The following is a 12,570-nucleotide window of genomic DNA, read 5'->3' as shown; positions in this document are numbered from 1 at the left end:
ATATGTGTGGGGGGGTGTTTGAATGAGCCGGTTTAGGGAGGTGTTGCTGACTCTTAACTTTTATAAAGAATATCTCTTTGGATTTGAGACTTTAGTCTTTGCAACTTTACAGACCTTCTTTATGCACCAAAAGCTTGTAACCCACATAAACACATTTCATTACACCAAATACACAAAATAATGTTCTTTTTAGCAACATCATATGACCCCTTTAAGATCTGATGGACTAAGAAAAAGAATGCAGTAGGGATGCACCATTGGTATCGGGCCCGATACTGGTCTCCTGTACTCATACTCGTACTGTTAAAATGCCCAGATACCAAACCATACAGCATGTGATAAGCGCCATATTCAAACAAAGAAACACCAACAACAGTACAACAGACTGCAGAGAGGAGTTAAGGATGTCTACTACGAAGTATATGTATGCAATGAATATTATGTTAAACATTCAGTATTAACGCCTGTATAGCTGGTGTGCGCGAGCTGATAAACAAACCACGCTGAGTGGATTGAGCGCGCGGCGGCACAGATGCGCGAGCTTGTCAAGTGAATATCCCTTTCTCACAGACATCACTGGAAAGCATTAAGGCTAAGGGCTGCCCGACATAGTATTCATAGTTGTGTAAATACTGTCATACTAACAGCTGTCTGAATTATTTTGGTTGATTGTAATCTATTACATACCTTTCTATCAAAATTATCTAACATTTTCAAGATGAATTTGTTCTGACACAGTGTAACTCTGAGTTCTTGTCATATTTTATTACCATTTTCTAAACTATAGCGAATAAACTGTGATAATGTGAGAAATGTTGAAGGTGTCGGAATAAATTTAGGTTTGACTGTATCTATCTGATAAATGAAGTTAACCAACTAACATTATACATACCCTTTTGGTTTCTGTACCCAATATTTAAAAAATTTACAAATGCAATAAACATTACGGTATCGGTACTCGGTATCGGCAAGTACCAAAAATACAAGTACTGGTATCGGGCGAGTACTGGAAAAAGTGGTATCGGTGCATCCCTAGAATGGAGAGAAGCTAAATCAAATTTAAAATGTAAGCGTAATCTCGTAAGCGTAATTAGTCTCTCTCTCACTAATTTTGTTGGAATCAATGTAATGTCACTTCCGTATCTCATTACAATAGTCTCTCTCTCTCTCTTTCCTTGACTGAATATCCTTCTTGCGGCAGCCAAATAGACATATCAGGCTCCAGTCACGCATTGAATGTCTGTCTGGTCTGTTTCTGATGATGAATTTTGTTTGTCCTTTCCCTCAGAGGGCAAATGATATGCCAGGAAAAAGAAAGAAGAGAAGAAAGAACGAGCTAACGCTATTGCCTTAAAAAAACAATTTTTAATATACCTTACACCCACCCATACGTTCATGGGGCATTGGCTGCCTAGTGATTTATTGAGTGAACCATGTCTCTTCTCCGGGCAGGGAATCCATGGAGAGTGAAGAGGACAGTCATTTACATCTAACCCTTATTATCATGCTGAAGAGCTCCTTGCTTAAGCAGTCTGTCTGACAGCACTCTTACAAAACAGACAGCGTGACCGGACAACCACTATTTCTGGATACTGCCGTTACAATACACATTTTACTGCTGTTACTTTAAACAGGTGGTTGCAGCCTGTGCATACTAAGTAACATTTATTGTCAAAACCCAGAATGTATTTGACAAAACCAAAAGTCCTTAAAAAATGTTCTTAAAGGTGTGCCATTTCTACTAGCGGCGCCAAATGTATTGCAAAAATTATGAAAAACAGGTTTCCCCAACATAACAATACTGATTTGTTGCTTTTTCATCATTTAAATACTTATTATTAATATTATTAATGTTTGAAAACTATTAATATTTGAAAATCATGTGATTTGACTAACATGCATAAACAGTGCAGAAAAAAACTACATAAAACAAATAATCAAATCACAGACAGGATCCTCCATTACTGTGTCAAGGTCACACTTAAAATATCAGATAATTTACTTTTTTTATTAGGTTAGTCCCGATTGTAAAATGTCATGTGGTGCGTCTCTTCAAAAACCTGGTGATATTTATATTTAATGATATCTGTAAAAAAGAAAAAGAAAAATCTGCCTTGAAAATTATATATTTAAAAACTATTTTGAAAACGACGATTTGGATGTGTACACTGACATGTTTCAAGGCATAAGGAAAATATGTTCTTTTTACCCTTTTAAAACATGGATTAAAAGGTTTTCAAAACCATATTTAAACCGGCATGAATACAATTGGGCCCCTAATACAATGATTTACATTATTTTCCCTTATAAAATATAAACACTGTATTTTAAGGTGTCCTTGTTACAGTGTATATAATCATGTACTGAGTAATATCAATTAAAGGTGCAGTAAGCAATTTCTGAGAAACGCTGTTGAAAGTGGATCAGACCAAAATCAATATTAAAGGGTTCATATGATGCTTTTTTAAAGATCATTATTTTGTGTATTTGGTGTAACAGAATATGTTGACATGCTTTAATGTTCAAAAAACACATTATTTTTCAAATACTGTACATTATTGTAGGTCCTCTATGCCCCGCCGCTCTCAACGCTTCGTTTTTCCACAAAGTTCCTCCTTCTGACAAGCGCAGTCTGCTCTGATTGGCCAGCTGACCCAGTGCATTGTGATTGGCCGAACACCACAAGCACTCATCGGAAATGTAACGCCCCTTACCATAATCGCGAGCTTCATCTTTCAAAATAAATGTAAAGACAGAGCCATATGCCGTTTTAGGGGGGCGTGGCAGAGTCTTAACTTTGATAAAGAATATCTCTTTGGTTTTGAGACTTTAGTCTTTGCAACTTCAGGGATCTTATCTATGCACAATCAGCTTGTAACACTCCAAAGAGAAAGGAAAACTTGAAATCGCATCATATGCCCCTTTTAAAGACTAAAGGAGATAGTGCCTTCTCTGTGGCAGCTCCACGTCTCTGAAATAGCCTCCTTCCTCATATTAGATCCTGTAACTCGTTGGAATGTTTTAAATCCTTGCTGAAAAGGCATCTCTACTCTATTGCTTACAACTGCCCCTAGGGGTCTGGAGTCTGAGTAGTAATCTGTATTGGGTGTGTTCTTAATTTGTGGTAATGTTAAGAGTAGAGGTCTGCATTCCCGCGGCTCTTTTGTTGCCGACCCGATTTTTTGTGCCACGGGATTAAATTCCCGAATAAAACGCGGTAGCGGTCGGTAACTCTGGTGTAATTTGAACGGGAGCGGGCGCCCTTACCAAAAAGTAGTATACTTCAAGTTTATTTTAGTAAGTATACTTAAGTAAGGTTCACGTATATTTTTAAGTATACTTTATGTAGTAAGTATACAAATATCAGTGTACTAGTAGTATACTTGTAAGTTTACTATTTCAATACTCCTTGGGACTAAATTGGCCCACTTTCTAGTATATAAAAGTATACTTTAAGTATAACAGTAGTAAACTGAGTACACAACTAGCTTACATCAAAATGGTTAGTTTGTACTGCAACTATACTAAAAGTGAACTTATAGGTATACTGATAGTTTACTAATTAAATACTTGTAGTAGCATTTTTAGTACACTTTGAAGTATAGTCTCAGTAAACTACTAGTTTAGTCGTTTTATACTGCAAGTATACTCGTAAGTTTAAGTGAACTTTACATCATACTTGAAGTATACTACCATGTCCCTATTTAGGTATTCATTTGAATATATTTTGTTACATGAATATCTGAACATACAAAAAACATCAAAAGAACAGGGTATCTGCTTATAAACAAAAACATTTTATTCTAGCTTCATGTATTTTTTTAAACACTTGAATGTGGATGTTTCATAAATAAAAAATAAAGAAATAAACAACATTTTGAACAAAAAGCTGAAAAAAAGACTATGAATTGGATTCAGAATGATAATCAAAACGTAGATGAAGTCGATCAACACCCCAAAGCTTGACAGTTATTATTACCTCTTCATTGGTCGACATTTTATTCCATAATGTTACACAGTTTTGATGCTGTTTTATGTCTGATGATCGTGTTAGATTACATGTGAAAGCATCTGTTGTTTCGGTTTCTTCTTCACTTGTGTTTTTTGGAAATTCTGTACAGAAGATGTGTACTAGTGCCCCCTACAGTATAACAATGAAAACACGGATTCTAGGAGCACAATTATAGGTAAAATATATTTTGACTTTTTCTAAGTATAAGTCAAGTATACTTAAATGTCATTTTAAGTATATTTCTGAGAAGTACATAAAGCCCATTTCTGAGAAGTACATAAAAAGTAGACAAAGTATACTTTCCTATTTTTAGTTTAAAAGAAGTATACTAATAGCACACTTGATTAAACTTCTTTTTCGTAAGGGCGGTCTAACAATATCCCGTTCCCGACATCCATTTAGACCAGCATATCTGCGCTTTATTCTTATTGACCACTGGTACAGTTTGCGCTCAGGACTGTTATGCACGCGCTGCAGGCATGCTTTAAACGTCATGCGTTTTATTTGCGTGGTCTGGCATGTGCATAACGATGCTCAGAGCAGGCTGTACCTGTGGTAAATATATGGCCCTCAGACAGAACAGGCAGGTTGTCGATGAGTGACAGAGCAGAATAAGGAAGGAGCAAAGTGTGGATGCACTGTCCTTGAAGGACGTTCAACTCGGTTTTGTTTATATTTTGCTTAGCCTATAATTTTAAATGAAAGGTGTCATATTTATTTATTTTTCTCTGCAACACTTTTCCTACTGTGTTAACAGAAAAATGTCAAACGAATTTAGTATTTTGACAAGACGAATAAAAATAACTAATAGGCTATTTTTGTACAACCTATATATTTATTTTTTTCTCTCTGCAAAACTTTTTTCCTATTGTGTTGTCAATGTTAACCGAATTGTATCCTGACAAGACGAATAAAAATAAGAAATACAATTTTTGTACAACTTTTTTTCCCTGTTGCATAAAATATTAAACAAATTTTGTGTCTTAAGATAATTCATATAAACTCAAGTCAAAGTCAATAAATTCAAGACTCTTGACAAGACGAATAAAATAAATTAATAAATAAATAAAATAAACGGAAATTTAAATGTGAGATTCTGGAAACGAGATCTAAATTTAGCGGGAACGGTCGGGTCGGGAAGAAAATTATTCTAAGTGGACAGCGGGTGAACAAAGAGTAAATATATAGCGTGAGCGTGTGGGTGCGGAATGTAACCTTGCGGGAGCGGGACTAAAAAAACAGTCCCGCGCAGACCTCTAGTTAAGAGTGTAAAGCACTTTGGTCAACATGTGTTGTTTTTAAACATGCTATAGAAATAAATGTTGCTTTGATTTGGTTTGATTTAATTTAAAATATCAAGTGTTTTTCAGAAATCGCTTACTGCACCTTTAACAACATTTATTTACTGTAGGGTTAAGATGGGGTTTGGTTTGGTTTAGGGTTAGTTGATTGCGTAACACTTTATTTTAATGTGTTCTTGTTACACATGTTACATGTACTTACTATTATAATAACAATTAACTATGCATAATTACATGCAAGTAACCCTAACGCTAACCCAAAGTAATCCTATCCCTATAGTAAGTACATGTAGTTAATTAATATTACTGAGTACTTGAATGTATAATTACACTGTAACAAGGACACCTTAAAATAAAGTGTAACCGCTGTTTGTAATTCTGCATAATTTACTTTTAGTACATGTGATAACAAGGACAGTGTAAAAATAAAGTATGACTGAAATTGACTTTGTATTTCATTGGCTCTACAAAAACAAAGCCGAACTGGAAAGTTCCGGGCTTCAGTGTCATAAGCTGCTGTTCTGGCCACCAAACAACCATAACAAGTGTGAAGAATGGTAGGAGACAGAGATGGCATGGCAGGCTGGAAGGAGAACAAAAGGAAACAAAACAATGTACAGAGCAGATTGGTTTAGCTACAAGTGAGGGAAGGGAAGCTTAGTCTGGCGCTGTAATTGGGCCACAAATGAAACTCAGCATGTGTCCTTCTCTCACAGCAAATCAGAGAGCACCATGAGAAAATTCTCCTCCCTATGCCGGAGATCAATTTCACACAAAGTGCTAAGGATTTGCTGCAGAACCATAGAGGAGTCACCGAAATAGACTTGGCTTGTGATATTGGACTGGGTTTGGCCTGAACCTCAGCACTTTTACTGGATGCTCCGTGCAAGAATCATTGGTTTTAAGCAGAGGTGTTCTAAGCTGAGACCAGCAACTCGAAACTTGCATTCAGAGGCATTTTATAGTGCTTTGCTCTAGATCTGAATGTGTGTTCTTATACTTGCTGGTGTGGGAGAGGTCCAAACTGTGTGCTAAATCGACTCAATAAGACTTTTATGACAACTGTGCCTCTGTGATTATAGCTAAAGCATGAATTGTATCACTCACATTAACAATCAGGAGTGGAGAAATTATCCCTGAATGCAGATTCCGTGGAGCTAGCTGAATCTAATTATGTCGGGCAAAATAGCCTTGTGGCACCATCTCAGAGCTACTACACTCTCACTCTCAAGGCCTCATAAATATGTGATGAAAAACAATAAATAGAGACACAGCCGCAGGCCACTGAAGTATTAAAGTGTAACATATGTGCACTAAAAACAGAGAAAGCAATTCAAGCATAGACTGGACAAACACTGTCTCTTTACTTATCTATGTGTCTGTCTGTCTCAGTTTTACACTAGGCTATAAACCTGGTCCAAAACATTTTCCAGAAAATATATAACACACTGTTCACTGTCGTATCCATGTATTCATGTCCACCTTTTCTGTGTTGAATATTTCAGTGACTCCTTTAGACCTAAGTCTTTAAGATTGCATATACCCCTAGTTGGCATGCAATAGTATGAAATGCTGACTACAATGCCTTGAAAGGCACCTTAAGCAACATTGCATGTTAAAATATTTCAGGGAGGAGCCCAATAGTAACATGATTACGGCACCACGATGCACTCGTGTCTCTTTTATAATAACTACGGCAGTTGTCCACTGCGTCCACTCTACCTGAATCTCGAGCGAATCGTTCTTTTGAACGGGTTCTTTTTATTGATTCATTCGAACCGAATCGCGTTTGTAAATCACAAACACAGTGTAACTGTGAGGTGAGTGATACGAACCATAAACAAAACAGCCCTCTGTTAAATCACACTTTACTTAAGTAAAAATACAATGTTTTTTTTTAACAAAAAAAATAAAACGCTGATAACTGAATAGAATCAGTGAATCGGCTTTTGTGAAGCGGTTCACTGAAACGAACGAACCGATTCGCCTAAATGAATCGGACCTCTCAGTGCTCGCTGCCATCTGTTCGGAGCAGCGTGACGCCCCCTGTTGCCTGATGCATGAAAGGCGCTGGGCAAGTTTCACACAACCCTGAGCGACTCCTCAAAGCAACGTGTGCTGGAATTTGACTCGGGTGATGCTCTCAGCAGCGGGTTTCGTATGGTTATCGCTTGCGACCTAAAAAGCTGCCGTTTTGCCCGTGCAGAGGTAAAATGACCAGCACGGAGATCCAGAATTCGGGAGAGGAGCCCTGCTTTCGCCTGGAGCACCTACCGGGCAAGAGCCCGCACCTAGCGGGCAAGGCGTCTCCGCAGGTGAACAGCCGCTGGGATGCGCCTCAAGTGACGGCCAACGGGGTCCATGACATTGAGGATCGGATATTACGAATCACTGGTTATTACGGCTATAAACCCGGGTACTCCAGCCACAGAAGTAAGTGTTTAAAAACACACGCAATAACAAATGCAATAGTAATTGTGTCGAGATCAAGTCACGGCTGTCTGCACGCTGTGTTGGCCTTGAACGGTGAATATATATAATGTGAATGTGAAGGAAACGCATGCTGTGCGGACTGTCTCGTTTTGTTTGCAAGTTATGTGCATACTGCATAAATCTTAACACATGAGTACAGAACTTTCTGTTGAAGTTTTGAATGTAATAGTATTCAGACTGTCTCGTTTTGTTTGCAGGGCGCTTTGTTCACAAGTTATGTGCATACTGCATAAATCTTAACACATGAGTACAGAACTTTCTGTTGAAGTTTTGAATGTAATAGTATAGAATATAATGTAAAATGTAACAGGATAGGGTGAACAGGATAGAAATAGATATAAGAAATAAAAATAAAGAATAGAAAATAAAGATAAAAAAGAATTAATCAGATTAAAACTATTCAAAATGTTAACAAATAGTAAATTACTAGATGATATAATAATGAAATGCTCCTTTATAGACAGTTTAGATCCATTAGTGAAAAATTTACTTAAGTAACTATAAATGTTTTTCCAAATGTCTGCAGACAACTGTGCGGTATAGGCTAAATACATATAAGCATACTGCACGGCACACTCATTAATTCATTGATAGTAAGTCATTGTGCAATTACAAGTAAACAAGAAATCACAAGCAATAAATATTGCAAGATATGTTAGACAAAATGCACCGAGATAGCAGGTTGAAAGACACTTATTTGTTGAACGCTTATTTAAATGGCAGTGTGAATGGAGTAGAGTGGTGATTGGATCCTAATTGTAGTCTGTGTGCCATTCCTGAATTTCAGTACCCTCAGTCTATTTTAATGCAATCGAAAGAGTCTTGGCACAGGACAGATTTGAGGTTCTGCTTAATTGTTAGCATGCAGAATTGTAATGTTTTTGTATTATTATTATTGTTGTGGCCAAATGTAAGTGCAACATATTACACAATGGTCAGTGCATGAGTGGTGGTGTAGCCCGTGTCTCTGGTGTGCTGTTATTACACTGGTGCAGTATGTAAGTACATGAATCATGTCTAATGAATATCAGTGTGTACTGTATGTGTGCATGCATCTGTGTGTGATGCCTCAAAGTCCCTGAGGACGGTAGATGGTAACGTTAACTCTTGTGTTGCATTCATCTTTTTGTCACTCGATGTATTACATAAACGCATCACACATGATGGGCTGTGGCAGATATGCCAATTAAAGCAACAACAACAAAAACAATGGGAACAATCATATTTAAATGACTTTCCAAATTAAGACAATTTTCTAAAATATTTTTGTTAATTTATGAATGCTTAGTTGAAAGCAATGATTATTGTGCTCAACCAAAAATCTCCAAAAAGGTTTTCTGAAGATTTTTTTTGTTTTTTTTTTTATGAGAAGGTGTCACATTGAAATGTTCCCTCAGAGACTATGCCATGCTCACCACTGTTTTAAGACCTGACTCAGCAGTATATGTAGTGAATTAAAGTCAGTCATAGACAGGCAAGAAGAACAATGTGAAAGCACTAGCCTATTATTTAACAAAACTAGTTGTAATCACCATCCATCCCAAAGAACCCTGTCTGTACTCTGCCGAATAATTAATTATAACTAGTTATGGTTAGTTATTCATATTTCATGTGAGCTGATTCGTTACAACGTCTTCTTTCTTTGCGTGCACATTTGGGCGGCATTATGCAAATATTTCCACATAGTGAGGTAGATATGTGGGGGCGTGTTAGAAACGAGCTGTTTTAGGGGGGCGTGGCAGAGTCTTAACTTTGTTAAAGAATATCTCTTTGGTTTTGAGACTTTAGTCTTTGCAACTTCAGGGATCTTATCTATGCACAATCAGCTTGTAAAATTTAAAATTTAAAAAATACAAAAATACATTTTAAGTATAAATGAAAATTAAACATGTATGCATTTATTAAAGGAGTCATATGATGCGATTTCAAGTTTTCCTTTCTCTTTGGAGTGTTACATATGAATTTATAAATGAAATAATTAAAAAGGACAGAAAAAATTGAAATACACATCTAAATTAAATGATTGAACAAAAAATGAATAATGTATGAAATGTATGAAAGTAATGTAGGAAATTGTATTATTATTATTATGTAAAGTATAATGTTATATGTATAATATAATATAATGTAATATAATTGTTATTATATCCGAGTTGTCTGGAATGCAGCTTTAGGTTAACATTTCAATAAACGAGCTGCAAAGACTAAAGTCTCAAACCCAAAGAGATATTCTTTATAAAATTTAAGACTTGTCCACGCCCTCCTAAAGCGCCTCGTTTAAACATGCCCCCACATGTCTACGTCACTGTGTGGGAAGATTTGCATAATGCTGCCCAAATGTTCACGCAAAGAAAGAAGGCGTAACTTTGATTCTCGCTGTAGTATTGTTGTTGCCGCCGCGATGTCGTGGAGATGCTGTGTGTTTCCTTGTGAAAGCGTAACTACTTTGGTCTTCCAAAAGAGGACGATATCCGCTTCGTCATGCCTGGAGCTGATCCGTGCTGGTAGCTGAGGAAATACATCAACTTTGCGCTGTGGATCGCCGGATCGGCTTTCACCGTGGACGAAGCGGATTCCAGCCCGGGGTCGTCACATGTGGTTGCCGCAAGCCCGCCGACCGCTCCTTTGTCGAATCCGACGGCCACGCCATTCTCAAACCCGTCGTGTGTGACGCTGTGTGAAACTACTTTGTTTGGTCTTCCAAAAGAGGACACAACTAGAAATCAGTGGTTAAGTTGTATTTACAAAACTGTTCCAGAACAGTTCAACCCAAATATTCAGATGTGTGCAACGCATTTTATGAAGGACTGTTTCCTGAACCTGCAGAGTAGCCTACAATGTATCTGTCACAAATTCAGCCTCTGTGGCTCCCTCCGATCACCACCAAAGGGAACCATCACCGGAGTACTAAATATCCCCTCGGACTCCAATTCCCACAATGCACCTTGCCAGAGACTAATCACCTGCACAGGTGTTCCCCATCTACCCGGTCTATTTATATTGTGCCGTCCCTGGTCTCCTTGTGAAGTCTTGTTTTGCCTAGCAGACATTTCTGAGAGTTTTCCCTGTTTTGATTTCCTGTTTATTACCTGGACTGAATTCCCGATTACGATTGCTTGCTGCCTACCTATTCTGACCCTGCCTGCCTTGCTGATTCTTGCCAGTGTTTGTCTGCCGCCTGCCTCGACCCTTATAACGAACTCTGTTTACGATTCTGCCCAGCCTTCGTTGTGTCTGACACCTGGTGACGATTTATGCCTGTATGACCTGCCTTGTGATCTAATAAAGCTGCACATGGATCCTAACGCCACTGCCTCTGTGTTACAGCATCTGTGCACAAAGGCTGTTTCTTTAAAGTGGGGCAGTTCCAACTTTGCAGTTTCTCAGTTTTTTTATATTTAAAGGATTTGCCACTGATGATTCAAACACGAGTTTTGAGCAGTGTAGAGTAGCGCTTGCTGTTTGTCGTTTCTCCGATCACAAATGCAGACATGGTTTTATGTTTATGCGGCACGATACGCAACGTGTAAAAAGACAGTATAAGTCATTATAATCAGTAATTATGTCCCCTCTGGATGCAACAAATGACTCGTTTGTAATGGTTTTATTGGTGTTGTCTCATCGCACCGGGACACGGCATCACAGTATGGTGAGGGGTGTAACATTTCCGTCACACGCTTGAGGTATTCAGCCAATCACAACGCACTGGATAGCTGGCAAATCAGAGTACACCTCGCTTTTCAGAACAATGAGTTTTGTAAAAATCTACACGTTTCAGAAAGGCGGGGCATAGAGGAGCAACATTAATGTACATTATGTGGAAAATAAAGGTTTTTTGAACCTTAAACCGCATAAACACATTACACCAAATACACAACATAATGTTCTTTTTAGCAATGCCATATGACCCATTTAAGCTCTAACATCAATCATTATCGAGAAATGCAGCCCTGGCAAATTTGTGTGAGTGACACTTATAGTGTAATATATGTGCATATCTACATTGCCATCCAAAAGTTTGGAAATGCCCCAGGCAAAGAGGGGTTTGGACAACATCATCATAAATCCTTGTTATTTTGTGATGACTCTGCATTAATAAGAGACAACACAAAATATGTAAGCATTTTATGAAATAAAAAATGAATTCACAACATGGAAAAATACTAGAACCATTGATCAGTTATCTCTAAATGATGTTCTGCTTGGTCTGTTGTGTACTAACATTAATTGCCAATCAATCAGTAAAACTATATTGTGACTAACAATAGAACTATAAAATACACCAAAAACGCAACATTTACGAAATGAAACAATTTTATTCATGCGCTGTAATCCAAATCTTCCGAATCCATACGACTGCGAGGAACAGACCCAAATCCAAGCCTTTTTTCGGCGATCTTCTTCTCCATCCCGAGCAGCGAGTCCAGTGACCGTGAGCAGCAAAGCCTGCGCTGACTAACGAGCTCTTTACAAATTCAAATGTTGCCGCTTCAAACGACAGGTTTTACGGCAGGATAATCGAACGCTCATTGGCTCTCGCCTGCATTCGTCACAGATTGCGACAAGCCATGTTTCTGGTGAGGTGTGTTTGAATGATGCGCATTGCGCGCGCGCCTTCACGAGTTGACGGAGTGGATCAGGAAAATTATCTGTATAATATTTTCAGCGATTAACAACATAAATTCTGCTCTGGATCACACAAACCTACTGTATTCCGCCAGAGAGGACTGCGGGTGCAACGCATCATTTGGATTACATTTGGTG

At 37.9% G+C, this 12,570-nt stretch overlaps 1 protein-coding gene across 1 annotated transcript in view; it reads left to right on the top strand.

Moving 5' to 3' along the window:
* The first annotated feature begins 7,448 nt into the window (after nt 1–7,448).
* LOC107559881 (solute carrier family 35 member F4-like) overlaps nt 7,449–12,570 on the top strand; it is a 34,487-nt gene continuing 29,365 nt past the window's right edge. The window contains exon 1 of the mRNA XM_016243900.1: nt 7,449–7,746. Coding sequence (XP_016099386.1) covers nt 7,527–7,746 — 220 coding nt within the window. The 5' untranslated portion in view covers nt 7,449–7,526. The remainder of the gene's footprint in view (nt 7,747–12,570) is intronic.

The sequence above is a fragment of the Sinocyclocheilus grahami genome, unplaced genomic scaffold (assembly GCF_001515645.1).
Source record: "Sinocyclocheilus grahami isolate Dianchi unplaced genomic scaffold, SAMN03320097.WGS_v1.1 scaffold704.1, whole genome shotgun sequence".
Classification (NCBI taxonomy): Eukaryota; Metazoa; Chordata; class Actinopteri; order Cypriniformes; family Cyprinidae; genus Sinocyclocheilus; species Sinocyclocheilus grahami.
The sequence above is the reverse complement of the archived record's forward strand: the minus strand, read 5'-3'. Positions and strand labels throughout refer to the sequence as shown.